At 38.0% G+C, this 18,238-nt stretch overlaps 1 protein-coding gene across 2 annotated transcripts; it reads right to left on the bottom strand.

Annotated features, from left to right (window-relative positions):
- Positions 1-214: 214 nt before the first annotated feature.
- On the bottom strand, positions 215-16,897 carry CKAP2 (cytoskeleton associated protein 2). Of its 2 annotated transcripts, none has more exons than XM_047854882.1 (9): positions 16,714-16,897; positions 15,689-15,770; positions 9,305-9,383; positions 8,331-9,193; positions 7,676-7,880; positions 6,269-6,439; positions 3,999-4,068; positions 2,242-2,494; positions 215-1,749 (listed from the first exon to the last, which is right to left on the bottom strand). In XM_047854882.1, the coding sequence occupies exons 1-9, from the start codon at positions 16,781-16,783 to the stop codon at positions 1,494-1,496; spliced, it is 2,049 nt and encodes a 682-aa protein (XP_047710838.1). In that variant the 5' UTR covers positions 16,784-16,897; the 3' UTR covers positions 215-1,493. The 2 variants fall into 2 exon arrangements, with proteins under 2 accessions (XP_047710838.1, XP_047710848.1); XM_047854892.1 differs by having other exon boundaries at positions 9,305-9,380.
- Positions 16,898-18,238: the final 1,341 nt, after the last annotated feature.

The following is an 18,238-nucleotide window of genomic DNA, read 5'->3' as shown; positions in this document are numbered from 1 at the left end:
ATACAAAGTATGAAAAAAAAATATGGTAAAAATTTAGGTAAACCTTTAGATAGACTGATAATTTTTCAAAAAGAAATACACTATTAAACACATATTTAAATATTAAAAACTCCAAGTCAGATCTCACTATAATGTATTTCAAAAGCGAAATTTAAATTCATTCACTGTGGTTAAACTGCATTTCATATTTGTTGAAATAAATGTCACTGAAACATCGAAATACAGATATATTTATTTATAAATATTAGGTACACAGTTTATAAAAGACTAAAAATCCTCTCTAGGACACAAAACTATTATAGAACAAAGATAGGTGCTATTGTACAAACGGAATGAGTGAACATAAGACTATGTGATTCTTAAGCACATTTATATTACACACAGTTTTAAAACTAACATATCTTTGAAGCTGTAGAATTGGTAGGCGATGTATTTAAGAATTAGTTCAGAGACTTACAAAACAATTTTATTGGTGATATTTATGTGTGGGGAGAAGAAACTGTTTATCGCATAGAACTATCACGTTTCAAGGGACATGACTTAACAGGAAAGTTTTTATAAGAAACTATTAGTTATTTTAGAAATTCTACCTACATTAAAATAACATTATATATTCCTGCTCTAATTCCAACTATATCAAGCGAAATGATAAAATTTAAAATTGTAGCATTTTAGATAGTCAAGTTACAAAAGGAACTAAAGAAAGAGACTCAGATTGAAAGTTTCAAATACCCACTGAGTTCGACACCTTTTCTTTCTTAGTACAAAGTATCTGCTCTTAGACATGGGGTATTCAGTTAATTACCCCTCCTGGTGACCTCAGCTACAATAAAAAAGAAAGAAGCCAACAGAGACCACAGACTCACTAGCGCTGATGGAAAGCGATAGTGAAGAGCCAAAGCACAACAGACCACAGCAGTCTGGGTAACAACAACTGGGTGGAAAACCAAGCTAAATCTTCCATGTCTTCACATTTGAAGGGAGTCACTCTACACATTACAATTACTGACTTTTCGACTGATCTATAGAATCAAGGAAAGGCAATGAAAAGTCAGCATTCTGTTTAAAGGCTGGCATGTATATTATACATTTCAAGAACAAGCCTATGCAAATATATCAATTTTATCTAGAAAACCTTTTCTGATGATGCAGCATTACTGTACTTATATTTAATGACTAAAAATTTATCTCTAACTTAAGACGATTAAAAGTGAACAAGTCAACATTATGATAAAACCTGTTTATAGCCAAGGAATATAGTAAACTACTTGACAAATTTACCATCTTAGAAACTCCCTCTGCTAAGATCGAAAAGGTAGGATTAGCTCTCTGCTGCCCAGAGGCAATACCTGCTATAACGTATTGAACATCAGTAAGAGAGCTTACTGCCATGAATACTTAGGTACTTGACCCACTCCTAAGAGACACACAAAGCCACAACAAGCAAACAAAATACCCCAGGAACAATAAAAACCCCATTTCTCATCATCACTTTATTTCTCTTCTGCTGTTCCAGGCTCTGAGAACATCGGGCATAGTGCTGAATTGGGACGGCATACGAAAGCATCGGTTTCCCCTCCCAACTCTGTTAATTGTTCCAATGAAGACACACAAGGATAATGGTCTTTTAACATATCTGGCAATTTAGAAGTCTTCTCTTGAATACGTCGAGAACGTCTCACTGGTGTTAGAAACTTTAGCTCTTTAAATGTAGCATCTGTATTGTCAAACTGTATCTTCTTTTTTACACTAAAAAGACAAAAATTATTCCCAGAGTTAAAAAACATTAACATTTTTCCTTGTTCTTTTATGCCATTTATCTTACTATAACTTGTATGTTATAACCGTGTGATTGGCTGTCTTACAGAAAAGGAGTTACCAAAGCTCCTTGTAGTTAGGAACTTATTCCTTTCTGTATTTGTTGTCAGAGCACATATACAGCAGATTCTTGAATATCTGTACAATTGGCTATTTGCTCAATTCCAAAACCACTATTATCAATAGCTTACAGACATTAAAGTAAAATATCAAAGTTTTCTTTCACAAAATGACAATACTTAGGGAAAAGCAAAGCAAATCCAGTATCTAAAGGGTGAAATGTCCCAATGACACTGATTTGCTTGAAACCTTTACCTATTAATAAATGATAGTTCTAATCAAAAGTGAAATATTTTTAGATACCATATTTATTATTCCTAAACATAAAAGCAAATCACAGCACAGTACATTTTGAAAGCTTACCTTTGTAGGTATGGTGTAGTAGACACATTATATTTAATTAAGCAACTCCCCCTGGTTTCTGTACTGGGGGTTTTAACATCATTGGTTGAATCGTTTGTTTTGTCATCTTGCTCTTTTTCATCATCTTGGAATACCACATTTCTAGTTTTCTTTTCCATTTCTGGTTTTCCTGACTCTAGATTAACCCCTCTATCTTCAGTGCTGACTTCATGGATGTATTCCTTGGTTGCACAAGCCTCCTCAATATTTTCTCCTATAGAAATACATTTATAGATTAAGCTTTGGGCCAAATTGAAAGAGCAAAATCAGAAGGCATTATTCATAGTTGGTCAGATTTTCAAAATCAACAAAACAAACTGCCATCTCCTAACCATTTCATTTCCTAAGCTAACACTGCTGAGAACTATTGACAAATATTTACTGGCGCCTGTGGGTCAGGGGTTATAGATACAAATATAAGAATGAAACCATTCCTGTCCTTTAAAAAGTTGAAAATAATTATAAAATGAGAAAAATGCCATATAACTGAGGTAAGAATAAGGGGTCATAGGAACCCATGAAACGGAGTAACTACCTTTGTGTGAGAGACAGCGAGATGGCTATGGAAAGCTTTCAAGTGACACTTAGGCTGGGGCTTGAGAAAAGAGTGCTCGACAAGACCTAGGAAGACAATCTTGGTATGAAGCTTAAAGGAAAATGACCTATTAAGACAACATTAAAGGGCCAGTGTGCTTAGAATACACGGTAAGAAGCAAGGTGGGAATGTGGGGAAGAGGTGATGAGTTCAGATAGGTATGAAGGGCTGGACCGTAATGACCTTTACATGCTAGAAGTTTGGTAAAAATAAATCTCTACTGGAGCGACAGAGATACAATAAGGTTTGATCACTAAAACAGACGGTTTAGAATGGCAAGGAATGAAAAGAAATGATCTGTGATAAGAAGACAAAGCTATGGTTGTCTTAAGCAAGGTGGCAGAGAGGTAGGCAGTGAGGAGGAAGGGCTCGATTTAAGAGTTATTTCTAAGTTAGGACTTAACAAATGGATGCATGTGTGTGTCTGAATGAGTGTGCAGGTATAGTGGGGGCATCTCTTCCAAAATTTCTTGCGTAGGCCTCTTTAACCACAGAGGATTTTCTTTTTTGGGAGGAAGAGATGATGGTATGGGGAAGCAATGAGGGACGACAATGAGTCCAAAATAAAACATGCTAGATGTGAAACACTGGAGACGTCCTGGTAAATCCATCAAGCCAAGAAGACCTCTAGATTTGACTAGTAGGAAATTATTAGAGATTTTTACTAAGAGGTGTTTCAGTTATATGATACATCTGAATCTAGAAAATGTTTACATTTCATAAACCTGACAGCTAATGAATCTCTTACCTCTATCTCCTATCCCTAGCAAAGAGAATTCTTGAACAGCTTCTCTAGAGCACAGAACAGATGACAGAATTTCACAAGTAAAATTTTAGAGATGACCTAATCAAATTGCCTCACTTTTAACACAGGAAACTGAGGCCTAGAGAGGTAAGGTAACTTTCACAGACACTCAATGACAAATTTGAGTTTTGAACCAGATCTCCTAATTAAAAGTTCTTTACACTACATAAAGCCACTGAATCTTGGAGGGAGGTATGCCAACAGATGTAAGAGGAGAGAAACAACTGACAAATTTAACAAGTTTAAAAAGATAAAAGAAAAATAATTCAATGAAGTTTAATAAAATCACAATTCACTTGAAGAAAATAAAAAACTTACCATATTTAACTTTTTCTTGACTCTTCATTGTCAGAATATCTGCTATGGTATGTCGCATCTCTTCAATAGGCTTAATTGTTTTAGTGAGGGAAATAAAAGTTTTATATTCTCAGACATTAACGAGATTGTCCAAGTCAAAAATATTTTAAACAGTGATTACATTTCATACTTCAATTAATAGAACAAAGCAATGGTTCTTAGACCATGTCTCTTTTCTCAAAAGACTTATTTTGGCCACTCAAATTTTTAAAAATGACTCTTTGCCATTTAAAAAAAATTTTTTTGCGGGGGGGGGGGGGGGGGGGGGGGCGGTGCGCCTGGGTGGCTCAGTCGGTTAAGCATCTGACTTCGGCCCAGATCATGGTCTCACAGTTCGTGGGTTCAGGCCTCATGTTGGGCTCTGTGCTGACAGCTCAGAGCCTGGAGCCTGCTTTGGATTCTGTGTCTCCCTGTCTCTCTCTCTGCCCCTCCTCAGCTCATGCTTGCACTCTGTCTCTGTCAAAAATAAACTTTAAAAAATTTAAAAAAAAAAAACTAAAAAAAAATTTTTTTTAATGTTTATTTTTCAGAGAGAGAGACAGAGTGAGAGTGGGGGAGGTGCAGAGAGAGGGAGACACAGAATCTGAAACAGGCTCCAGGCTCTGAGCTGTCAGCACAGAGCGTGACACGGGGCTCCAACCTAGGAACTGCGAGATCATAACCTGAGCTGAAGTCGGACGCTTAACTGACTGAGCCACTGAGGCACCCCAACTCTTTTCCAATTTAAAGGGTAGAATTATCAGATTAAAACTTTTCCCCACAATTTTTCTTAAAACTGCTTGTCTGGATATAAACAAAATTCATGGATAAGTAACACGCTAACACTAATCTCTATTAAAGAGCTAATAATATACAGTAAATTTAATATGAGATTTATACCTTTTTTCTTATGTCCATGGTTATATATTTTTTCCACAGGCTATTAAATGCATCTCTGAAGAGCTCAAGGTTGATCAGCCTAACATTTCACTCATTCAAATTCAATAGTTCACTAAGTGTCCATTATATTCTAGAACATATAAGTACTTACCATGTTCCTTTGAACTGCCCTGACTGCTAATGCAACATATTCAAGACATTATACAAAAGGGAAGTTCCGGCTCATATTCTTAGTTCTAGCACATAGTCCTTAACTACTCACTCATCCTGCTTTCACTTTTCTTTTGCAAATTTTAATCCTTGTTTTCCACTTTCTACTCCAGTGTCACATCTTTCCTTTACACACTGCTTTCTATGTGAACCTTTGGCCCCGGTTATGCATCCTAGCTAATCTGCCTTAAGCCACTTTAAGTTATGCCCCTTCTGGTTCAGCACAGTAGGAACCTAACACTCCCTTCCAGGTGGGATTCTGTCAAATACAATTTCCCTTCAGCAAAGCGCTTTATACATAATAGCCATTGAGAGAATATCTGCTGAATATTTGATTTTTGATTCAGGTGAAGGGTCAAATAGTATCCGTTGGCTTTGCTGAGAATAAAGTGAGTAGACCTTTCTTAAAGAAAGACTGAAGAAAAAAATTTTTTAAAAACTCTCTTTATAAATAATCTCTAAAAATGCATGTTGAGAAACCTGGTCAAAAGGAAATGCATTTTAGAAATATTTGCCCATAAAAGCAAAAACCCAGTCAAATAAAAAAACTGGAGATACAACTTATTCTAGAGCCAGGGCCTTTGTAGCAATAGACCAGGAAGGGGCGAGAGGTATGGTATCAAATCACTATGGTGGTTACAGGCCAGAGAAACTAGTTGACTGCCATTTTCTATGCGTGGGCAGGACCAAACACAGGGCATAAAAATATAAGTACATTAAGAAACGCTCTTAAAGCAATAGGGTTCTCTCACAAAGCCACAGAACCCGCTAACATTTAGATGTTAATTCTACTTACTTTATATTCGTTAAATACATTTTAATATTAAAAATTCAATATCCCAGATGTCTTAACTAGGAAATGTGTAAAATGACATGTTGTACTAAAATATTTCTCACAGCATTTTTCACGAAATTTACATTTCAGCTTATATTCATCTTCTAAGTCCGATTATCACTAGCTCACAAGCAAGTTTTAGAAGGTTAAGAAACAGCTTTTATAATATGCAATCATTGTGGCCTTCAAACATTCATCACTACTACATATATAACCACACTTTTATCAAGTTATGTTGTAATGTGCTCCAAAATAACTCTGAATCTTTTACACTGTAATAATAAAGATTATTAAGTTTTAATCTTACCTGAGCGCCCGCCAGAATGGCTTTCTCATAGATTGTGATAATGTTTTCAATAGGACTTGTGAGTGGTTCAATACGTGCAAGGCATATCCAATATTTAACAAGCTTTTTGGCATCCGGAATATTTTTAATCAGGTCATTCAGTATGACCAATATTTCTTCTTTTGGGCATCCCTAAAATAGTAAGAAGTGAAGTGAGTGATCTCATTTAGCCTCCAAACTATGAACAATTAAGTAAGCTTGATCTATAATCAAGATCCATGATAATGAGAGAAAAAAACTGATGGAAAATTATTCATAAGAATATTCACTGTTCTCTTCCTTACTCCAAACTTATTCTGAATGGCTAACAAGAAGCATATTAGTCACGAATACAAAGCAGGGAAAAAATGAAATATAAGTTGAGAAAAACATTAAGTCAAAAATGACCAACACTCTACATGGTCTTGATCCTTTTCCTTATCCTTATCCTTTTACATATTGGGGGATTCCATTCAATATTTGAGTCGGAATTTTTGCATCTACGAGATGTTTATGGGGGAGACCAGCTTCTGGTTTTAAAAACTGTCTTTATCAGGTCTTGATATTAAGGCTAAAATGAATCTGTTACGGTATGTGTACTTAAGGGCTATACACAGATAGTAGGGCAGAAAAACCCCACAGTTTCAATGACAAACCCCAGCTAAGCAGAATTAAGAATATAATCAGGGAAACTCCGAGTCTAATTTTCACGGGTCCTCAGAATCACAAAAAGTCTAAAGATGCTCATGAAGACCAGAGTAAGGTTTGAAATCATACTCATAGATTCAGTCTTGCTGTGGATCTTGGACACTGTGGGTAACCAAAGCAAGATTAAAAAGTATTCAGGAAATAAAGGAAACATTCTAGAGTTATTATACTCTGTAGGATTTTGGTCCAAATAGTGAAACTCTACAATAAGTTCAAGACCATGATGATGTTGGTTTAGATTAATGGAATTTTGTTTGAAATATTTTAGCTAACTTGAATTTCATGTGAGATAATGACTAATTTATGTAGCTAGTCTTTGGTAAAATATGTAATGAGTGGAAAAAATAATATGAAAACATGCTGAAGGAATGGAAAAAACAGACGTATCAGAGTGAATATCCACCCTCAGCCCATTTTATATTAACATCTTACAGAAACATAATATTTATAAGTAAAAAAAAATCCAGTAAAAACCTAATTATCCCTTTGATCTATTTATATGAACTCAATGAAAATGCAGTCCATTAAAGGCTAAAGATAAACAATCTCATAATTAACATTAAATCTACATAACACCACTAACACATTACATGGTCAAAGAGTGACAAGGTAATTTAGTGAGATAACATTTATAAGATAATTTACAAACTATAAACTACTATATGAATATAAGGACTGTACCTCACTAATCAGGTTTAGGCATTCAGAAAATGTCTTGTTCACTTTTTCAGTAAATAATCTTTGTTCATCTTCTTCTACCATGGTAGTCCAAAAGGACCCAACTGGGTTTTCGTGTTGCCCTTCAGGCTCAGGCTGGGTAACTCCTGAGCTAGGAGGCCTTTTCAGGACTTTCCTTTTGCCAGCTTTCCACTCACTCAGACGAGCTCTACAGTTAGAAGCAGGATACAAGCATTACCGTGATATTGATGATAGAATTCTCTCAGAGGAGAAGTTAAAAAATAACTCAGGTCTTGAAGTAGCTCCATGCTAGTGGCACATACATAAGTTCACAAGTTCAAAGAAAGAGGAATATTGAACATATCAATGTTAATTATATGCTCAAAGACCCTAAGAACGCATTTTTAAATGGAGAGGTTATAAAATATTTCCCAATTGTATTAAGCATTATAACTTAGATTACATCAGACCTAATGAAAGACACTCAAGCACAAGAACTTAGGTCATGCTGTTCCACAACATAAATTTGCTTTAATTTGCACATGACAGAAGAGAATCTACACTTGCACACAAATTCTAATACATTCAAGGAGATGATAAGCCAAACCACAAGAGCTACTCTGCTGAAAATTAAGCTAATAAAATTACATTTACTTACTTTCTCTCTTCTGCTGTTTCTTTGGGCTGAGCTGATCTATCAATAGTTGCTTTTGCTATTGTATGTCTGCGAGGGTTAACGTTTTTCGACTTTTCTATCAGTTTGGTGTTAGAAGACAAAACAGGCCTGGCTACAATTTCAGACTTCACGCTTCTTGTTAGTGTCTTCTTTCTTTCTATATCCTGAGAACCGGTTTTGGCACTAGATGAAACTGTGTTTAATTGCACTAACTCTTTCTCTCGAGGTCCTTTCCGCATCGTAACATTGGCCGAGCTTCTACCGATGCCTGGTCTCACAGCGTCCTGAGCATTGTCGCGGTGACTTCTAATAGGAGGTCGCAGAAGCTGTCTGTTCTGAATTGTAGTGCTCACAAGTTTAGTGGTAGTCGTCACGCTAGAAGCTCTATTGCTTTTCGCTGTCACACTGCTGCTGTTTGTGCGCAGAGGCTCTGTAGCTTTAGGGACTGTAGTGGAAAGTTTCTTTATTGCTGCAGAACTCTCGTCTCTGATTTGTAGAGGCTTTCTAAATGAATTAATCTTAGACTGAACAATTTGGCCACGGTAAGATCCAAGCACAAGCTTCTTGGACATGTTAGCATCTTGCTTTGGTTTTTCCGTCATTATTTGTTTCTTTTTATTGTTGTTTTTAAGATGAAACACTTGGCTTAATGTCATGTGTTGACCTGGAGGGTCACCTTTAATTGGTACCAACTGCTCAGTTTGATTATTATCCTCAGAATTAGGTGTATCAATTGCTATAGTTGAATTGGTTAGTTCATTAGAAGGCCTTAAAGGAATACAATTTTTTTCCATTGTTATATTATTTTTGCTCCCGGGAGGTCTACTGACATTTTCTTTACCAGCCTAGAAGAGTGATTTATGACAAATTGGTATTTTAGAATTCATCTCTTTAAGAGTTCAGGAAAGGGAAAGGGGGAAAAGGGACAGTTTATGAGGGCTATGTCCATATCTTACCATTTTTGTTTTAAATTTCAGAACTTTTGTCTCTTCATGGACCTGGCCCTCAGAGGTCATCACTTTCTGGTCTCTACTACTTTAAAAAAAAAAAAAAAAGGAAAAAAGGTTTAACCACAGACCAAGTGAGTTTTGTCTTTGGCAGGAGGAATGGGAGGATATTAACAATCATCTGACTTTGTAATTTTAAATTAAGGCAAGAACTGAGCTGAGATTTATTTATGAAGCAAAACTCTTCTTTATTATAGGGTGACTTAATAGTATAAACAAGATGGCTGGAGAATTTAGATATTTTCTTAAAAGTCTTAACACCCTCTCCATACAGAATAGGTAAACACATTTGATAACCTCATTCCAAACCATTCTTCTTAGTCACTCAAACAAATCCTCAAAACCTTTATTAAGCAACACTTCCTTTGGTTAGTTTTCAGTACTTAGTAACAGATTTACATTGAAAAAAAAAATTAAAAATAGCCCCTCTTCAAATAAATGGTGCTGGGAAAAGTGGACAGCCACATGCAAAAGAATGAAACTAGACCACTTTCTTACACCATAAACAAAGATGAACTCAAAATGCATTAAAGACCTAAACGTGAGACCTGAAACCATAAAGCTCCTAAAAGGAAACAGAGGTAGGAAAGTCCTGGAAACCGGCCTTAGCCATATTTTGTGGGATGTATTGTGTCCCCTCAGGCAAGGGAAACAAAAGTAAAAATAATGGAAAGTTCATCAAACTAAAAGCCTCTGCACAGTATCAAACCATCGACAAAACAAAAAGGCAATCTACTAAGTGAGAGAAGTTATTTACATGGGATATATCTGATAAATCAGGGGTTAATTTCCAAAATTTATAAAGAACTCCTACAGCTCAATTAAAAAATGCACAAGCAGACCTGCACAAGCAGGACCCAAGCAGACATTTTTCCAAAAACATTCAGATGGTCAACAAACCCATGAAAAGGTGCTCAACATCACTCGTCATCAGGGAAATGCAAATCAAAACCACAATGGGATAATACTTCACACCTGTCAGAATGGCTACTAACAAAAAGACAAAAGATAACAAGTGTTGGAAAGGATGTGGAAAAAAGGGAGACCTTGTGCAATGAAAATATAAATTGGTGCAGCCAATGGAAAACAGCATGAAGTTTCCTCAAAAAATTCATAAATAGAAATACCAGATGATCCAGTAATTCTACTTCTGGGTATTTACCTGAAGAGTATATGAAAACACTAGTTCAAAAAGATACATGCACCCCCGGGGTTTACTGCAGCATTATTCACAATATCCCTGATATAGAAGCAACCTAAGTGTCCATCAATAAATGAATGGACAAGGAAGATGTGGCATATACATATACACTGGAATATTACTCAGCCATAAAAAAGAAAATCTTGGGGTACCTGGGTGGCTCAGTCAGTTAAGCATCCAAGTTTGGCTCAGGTCATAATCTCGCAGTTTGTGAGTTTGAGCCCCATGTCGGGCTCTGTGCTGACAGTTCAGGGACTGGAGCCTGCTTCAGATTCTGTGTCTCCCTCTCTTTCTCTCTCTCTCTGACCCCCCCCCCCCCCCCCACACTCTCTGTCTCTCTCTCTCAAAAATAAATAAATATTTAAAAAGAAAAGAAAATCTTGCCATTTGTGACACAATGGATAGACCTTGAGGGTATTCTGCCAAGTGAAATAAGGCAGTTGGAGAAAGACAAATACCATACGATTTCACTTATATGTGGAATCTACAAATACAAAACAAAAACAAACAACAAACAAAAAATAGAAACAGACTCAAATACAGACTGCCTAAGAGGAGGGTGATGGGAGATGGATGAAAATAGGCAAAGGGTAAATAAGTATATATATATATATATATATACATATATATATATATGTATGTATGGGAAAATAGGTATAAAGTAAATAAGTCACTGGAATGAAAAGTATAGTATAGGAAATATAGTCAATAATATTATAGTAACTTTTTATGGTGACAGAAAGTAACTACATTTTCCACGGTAAGCATTTAATGTATTCAACTGTCAAATCACTATGATGTATACCTAAAACGAATATGTCAATTATACTTTGATTAAAAAGAAGAAAAGAAAAAGGGAAAGAAAAAAAATAGCCCTCCCAAAAGAAATCCAAAATTTTCCATACACACACAGCCCAATTCATTATAAATATGGACTTCAGTTTCTAGATGGCAATGCATTTAGAATATGTATCTAAAACAAATGCTTCCTCAAGAATTTAACCTACACTCCTTTTAACAGATACAGACTGTTTAGTACAGGCCATGAGATTCTCTTAGCAAGTCATTATAACAATTTGCATTCCATAAAGAGAAGACAAAAGAGGATCAATTAGACATCCCATTGATTCTAAGACAGTTCCCAAGTTCAGAGATGCTAAAATGTAAAAAAAGGGTACATTTTAGAATCAACAAAGCTTGTTATCCCTGTAGTTGATAATTTGGGTTACGATACCTCTCGCATCTTTTTGCTTAGTCTGCTCGGACAAGGGGCAGAACTTTGACATAGCTTGTACTACACATTTTTAAAAAATTTATTATTTAATTTACATCCAAGTTAGTTCGCATATGGTACAACAATGATTTCAGGAGTAGGTTCCTTAATGCCCCTTACCCATTTAGACTATCCCCCCCACCACGTCCCCTCCAGCAACCCTCTGTTTGTTCTCTATATTTAAGTCTTTTATGTTTTGTCTCCCTCCCTGTTTTTATATTATTTTTACTTCCCTTCCCTTACTTTCATCTGTTTTGTATCTTAAATTCCTCATGAGTGAAGTCACGTATTTGTCTTTCTCTGACTAATTTCATTTAGCATAACACCCTCCAGTTCCATCCATCCCTCCAGTAGTTGCAAATGCCAAGATTTCATTCTTTTTGATTGTCGAGTAATACTCCATTTGTACTACACATTTTGAATGATGGCGGAGTCAAGATGCATCAGTGAACAGAGCAATGTCTCCCCAGTTTAAAGCCCTGCATTCACTGCCTGATGGTAAATACTCCTCTTGTTATTCACTGGCCTGTAGTCTGGTGCTGGGTGGGAGATGATGCTCACGGTCAGTCTGTCAGGTGCTCCCAATGTGGTATCTTAACTAATCAGACCCCCAATTACTTCTGGGCTTACGGTATACTGTGATGTTATCTCATGGAGAAGAGCAGAAGCAATCTTAACAAGAAATAGCCCTTCTTTCCTCCTCCAAAGACTGCCAGCCTATGTGCCTCTGTACCCATATATTCTGCCTTCCTTGGCAGATAAACTGACACCATGCTGACCCACGGGCAAACTCTCCATTTGTGCTCTCTCGCTTGAGCACTGAGGATCTTTGTTCTTATTATTCATTCATTCTTCTGCATCATTAATTACCCCTCTGCTACATCATTCCCATCCGCATATAAACACTATATATTATATCTCATCTTAAAAGCCTTACACCCCACATTCCCTTTCAGCTTTATAGCAAGACTCCTCAAAAGTATGTATCTAAACACACTGTCCCCATGTTGTCGTATTACATTCTCTCCCCAGCCCATATCCATTGGGAATGTGCCCTCACCACTCTCCTGGAGGCTCCTAGTGTCATCTCCTTCTGTCTTTCTACAACTCAGGGATCAATTCTGCTTTCACCTTACTGCACCTTTCAACAGCACCTGACAGGCAGTCATTCTTTCTTTCAACACTCTCTTCACTCTGCTGCCGGATCCCCAACTCCTCCTTTTCCTCCTACCTCGGTGGTCCGCTTCTTTCAAGTCTGTCTCTCTTCTTCCTGACCTCGCTGGGGCTCAAAGCTGCATTCAAATGTTAAACTTTTCTTTTGCCTTTTTATTTTAGTTTTATACTTCTCAGGGACTCCTCTTTTTCTGTCTGTGCTAACAGAATCCTAGCGCTTGGTCTTGAAATTGCTGGCCTTTTTAACTGCTAGCTAAAAAAAAAACACAACACATCAGGGTAAGGAGAATCCACCTTATTCACCCGTCCAGTATGGAGTTATATGAAAATACATCTGAATTTATATATATATATATATATATATATAAAATGCTATTCTACCTTGTGATGATAAAACTGTCCTCACAAGCATTATCTAAACATAGGAATCTTAAAGTACCCACGCTAGAGACTGTAAAATAGAATGATTTAATTTTGAAAAGCTGCAACTCTGATTGGCTATTTAACAATTTGTTGCTCAAGTAATAATATTTAAATTGACATCTGTTTTCTGAAAGGAATAAATATAGTACTTGTGAGATTTCTTGTAAAGCCAGAAGAATTTCAGAATTTTCTTTTCTTCCCATTGTGTATAAGAGTATTATAAACCCCACGACCCAGTTAGATTCCTTATTTAAGTTAGTAGTTGAGAGTCATGCTCTGTCTTGAGTTGATATTCTCTTTGCTTACTCTCTAGTAATCTTATTCCCCCTCAAGGTTTTAAATAAATATCACCTACCAACTGGCAATTCCCATGTTTTTATCTCTGATCCCAATCTCAAGCCAGCCCTTCAGATGTGCAACTCTTTGGCTTTTCCACTTGGATGTCTTGTTGGTGCCTCAGATTTAGCATGGCCAAAACAGAGCTCCTGATTACCCCATTCCTCCCTCAGTCTTCCCCATCTCGATATATGGTATCACTAGCCACTCAGTTATTCAAATAAAAAATCTAGGATCATCTTTTTGTCTTAAATGAAGAAACGAGGAATTTGTGAAAGAAAATGTATAACCATTTACATGTAAATGTAAAACATTTAAAGTAAAGTAACACTAATGTAAAATTAAAAAGATTATTAAAAATTTGGAATTAATGCCAAACTTACATCAACTTGCAAAATTATAAATAGTTCAAAGAATATCCGGATACTGTTTTCCCAGATTTGTTTAGTGACAACCTTTTATGCCATATGTATTATAATTTGCACTGTTTCTGAACATGTGTATGTGTGGAATATATACAATGTTTTCTAACTGAACCTTTCAAGTTAAGATATATACACGATTGCTCTTTACCCCTAAATGCTTCAATGTTCATTTCCTACAAGTGGTGATTTTTCTCTTACATAACTGTAACACGGTTATCAAGTTAATAAATTCAATTTGATATACCCCTTAATCTACTATTTATATTCTAGCTGAAAACTGACATAATAATGTCCTTTATAACATTTCCCTTTTCACAATAGGGTACAAGGGTCAGGTATTAGATTGAATGATATCTCTTAATCTGGAACATTCAGAGTCATCTTAAACTCCTTTCTTTCTTTCACATCTCATACCCTTCCATCACCAAGTCCTGTCATCTCTACCTCCTAAATATAAACACAATTGGACCACTCAACCATGAGGAAGGGTATGAAGCATTCACAGAGACAAAATATATCAATAACTGTTGGAAGAAACTAGAGAAATCAGGAGAATAGAATAACTCATGAACCAATCCTCTGTGTGGAAAGCCACTGAGAGATCATGAAATAATAGCCATCACTTATTGCACTCTTGCTATATACCAGGCATAGTACAGTGCATTTACTAGCTCAATTAATCCCCAAGAAACACATATTACTATCCCATTTTAATAAAGTAAACAGACTCAAAGAGGTCAGGTAACTCTCCAGAGGTTACGTAGTTGTAGCGGCAGACTTACAGATTCCAGTCCTCATCACTCTAAAGTCAATGCTCTTAGATTGCACAGAAAGAGCCTAAAGGATGTTACTAGCAGTTCTCTCTGGAGGGGACCTTTTGATTTTCCGCTTTATATACTTTCATGGGTTTTTGTTTTAGCCACAACCATGTACTATTTTTAAAATTTTAACAAAATAACACCAAGATATTTCTATGGAGAACTGAGAATATAATGAATGCACTTCAAATATTTGGGGGGGAATGCTCTCTCTCTGACACATACACAGTAAAAACTTTGCTAAATTAAGAAAGACCGACCTTTGTAGCACTGTATAAACCACAGTCAGTATTTTGATATATACAAACACTTTGCTTTAAAATTGTTTCATCATAGAGTGTGAATTAATTTACACAGGAAGCGATGACCTAATGCTGTGCTATCCAAGAAGGTATGGCTACTGAGCACTTGAAAAGTGGCTAGTCCAAACTGACTTGTGAAAGTGTAAAATACACACCAGACTGAAAACTCACTACCAAAAAGGAATGCAAAATATCTTAATAACTTTTAAGAATTACATGTTGGAATTATAACACGGGATATATTGGATTAAATGTTATTAGAATTCACCTTTAAAAAATGTGGCTACTAAAAAATTTTAAGTTACAGTACAATTGTGGCTCCCATTACATTTTTATTGGACAGCTCTAATTTTAGACCTGAAATCAGAAAATTTGACCTCACCTGGATATGTGATTTTCCTCCTTGTATGCAAAAAACGTTTTTCTTTTTAACATATGTTCCTTGAGTTTCTGTCTTCTTTGTTCTAAATAACAAAAAGGCGACAAGCCAACATTGGTTACAACGATAACATCAAATATTCACTAAATGCAGATTTTCAAAATATGTTCTACTAGAGATCACATCTTGTATACAACAGAAAATTTCTCAATTCAGAAATAATCCCATTTCTAAGAAATTGTTACCGTAAATGGTGCCCACAACTACTGCACAAGAATCACCTTTTCCTCTGTCTTTAAGTGAAAAATCTGGAGAAAATTATTTACAATACACGGTTACTGAAAGCCAAGCTTTAAGAAACTAAATAGCAGATAAGAGACACCAGACTCTAAGCTCTAATTTACCAGTACTGGGTTGGGTGAGAGTTTCTTTCCTCTACTTTCCCATGTGGAGGACAAAGAATTAACATTATTTCTGAAGACCCAGCCAACCCTGGATTTACACAAAGTTGATTGATTGTCTTTAATTTGAAGCATCAGATGAGGCAGCCCCACCTCTCCAAATACTCGCGCTCAGGAAGAGGGAGAGGCCTGCGCAAGCGCAGTGGGTTCTCGGTCCGGGCGCGGCCCCGCCCCCGCCGGTCCCGCGTCTCGAACGCAGGGGCCGGCTGGAGTGTCACGCACGCTCCCTCACTAAACGGACGTCTTCACTGCAGGCCCATCCTCGCCGCCAGTGGGTCACGCCCGGCCAGTAACGACCGCACGGGAGGCGCTTAGCCCGCACAGTGACACCACGGACCGGGAACCGCTCTGGTTTGTCCATTTCGAAAATGCCGAGGATGCGGCTGCGAGAGGCCGAGCGATCTGTCCAGGCTTCTCACACAACTGGTCAGGACTGAAGCCGGGGGACCCGAGGCCTCGGCCGCTGAGTCCGAGCCACCCCCTCCCCCACGGTCGTCCGCGTCCCCACCCTCTCGGACAAACCCGGGCTCCTGTGGGTCGCGCCGCTCCCGCCACCGCGGCCCTCACCTCTGAACTCGGGCTGGGCCCTCTGGCTCGGGGGCAGTTGTAGCTCCCGGGGCACTGCTGGGGTGCTCATGGCTGCTGCGGGCAGAGGACGCGTCTCGGCCTGACAGTCCCGCACTGCTCAAGCCAAGGCAGCGGCAAACTGAGCACGCCGCCGGCCCCGCTGCAGGAGGCGCGGCGTGAATTGAATGAACCAATGGGCGCAGGGGGCGGAGCCTGGGCCGCGGTTGCTGGGGCGGGTCTTGCTTCAGCTGGGTTCAGTTAGAGCTGCCCAGCTGAGTCCCCGGGCTGGCAAACCTGTTCAGCTGTTTCCGTGTTTGACTTGCGACCTGGGGGGGTGGGCCTGCAAAGTCCTTGCTGTGTGGCAGATGGGACTTGTCTTTGGACGCCCATAGTGCATGGAGGAAGGCAGACTAGAAAATTGTCTATAGGCTGCGCTTATTAAACCAGGGCGTGTTTGCTGAGGAGGCTGTAAGCACCTACTGCTGTACAAAAGCATGTGTATTTCCCTTTCCCAAACATTACTTCGTTGCCATAGGACGACTGGGAAGTGGGATTGTAGGACCGCTGACAACATGGACTCCTCTGGCAGTCCATCCTGTTTATGCTCCTGCAATGACTTCCCTCCGGATCCGTGTTCCAGGACCCCTGAAGGTTCATGTATGCCCTGACTACAATGCAGGATGGCTCGTTCTGATCGTCACGAAAGTGGCGCACAGGAGACACTTTAGCTAAGTAGTAGAGCTGACAGGCCCACAGAAGGTGCCACTCTACATAGCTGTTCCAGCCGGGTTTTAAGCATGGAGACAGAGACTGGAGGATACAATTTTTGTATCCCTGGCGCGGGTCTGAGAGGCTCCCGAGTTGGCTCTCAACGGCCAGTTCTTGCTGTCTTTCTCTGCTTTTTTTTCTGAAAGCATCATATGGTAGCATCTTGCTAATGAAGTTTGGGATGTTATATTCTGCTGCTGCTTTTTCTTGATGAAATGTTAAGTGTAACATTGTGTAACTTTGCCTGCACTTGAGGCCAGTTCTGGAAGAACTAACAGCCAAACAGCACGCATCACCATCCCTCAGACATTACTGCTGTTTGTATATTACTGTTAATATTGTCAGTTATGTACTAAAGTTTCATGGGACAGGCTGGGTAGCCAGGGATTAAGTCACAGAGAACAGTTTAACAAAATACAACAGTAAAAAGAGTGACTCAAGAACCTTTAAACCATTATGCTAAGTGAAAACCAGCTGCAAAAGGTCACATATATGGTATGATTCCATATGAAATATCCATAATAGATAAATTCATAGAGAAATGAGACAGATTGGTGGTTGCCAGGGGTTAGGGGTAGGGGGGAATAGGGAGAGATCACTGAGCTGTTCCCTTTAGAATGGTAATTTTATGTTATGTAAACTAAAGTGTGTGTGTATGTGTGTGGGGCATGGTTAAAAATAGTGACCCAAACAAAACCCTGAAGAGCTCAAGAGGCTGAGATGGCGGGTTGGAAATCCTGCAAAACTGCTAGGTTTT

This window comes from Prionailurus viverrinus, chromosome A1 (genome assembly GCF_022837055.1).
Source record: "Prionailurus viverrinus isolate Anna chromosome A1, UM_Priviv_1.0, whole genome shotgun sequence".
NCBI lineage: Eukaryota > Metazoa > Chordata > Mammalia > Carnivora > Felidae > Prionailurus > Prionailurus viverrinus.
The sequence above is the reverse complement of the archived record's forward strand: the minus strand, read 5'-3'. Positions and strand labels throughout refer to the sequence as shown.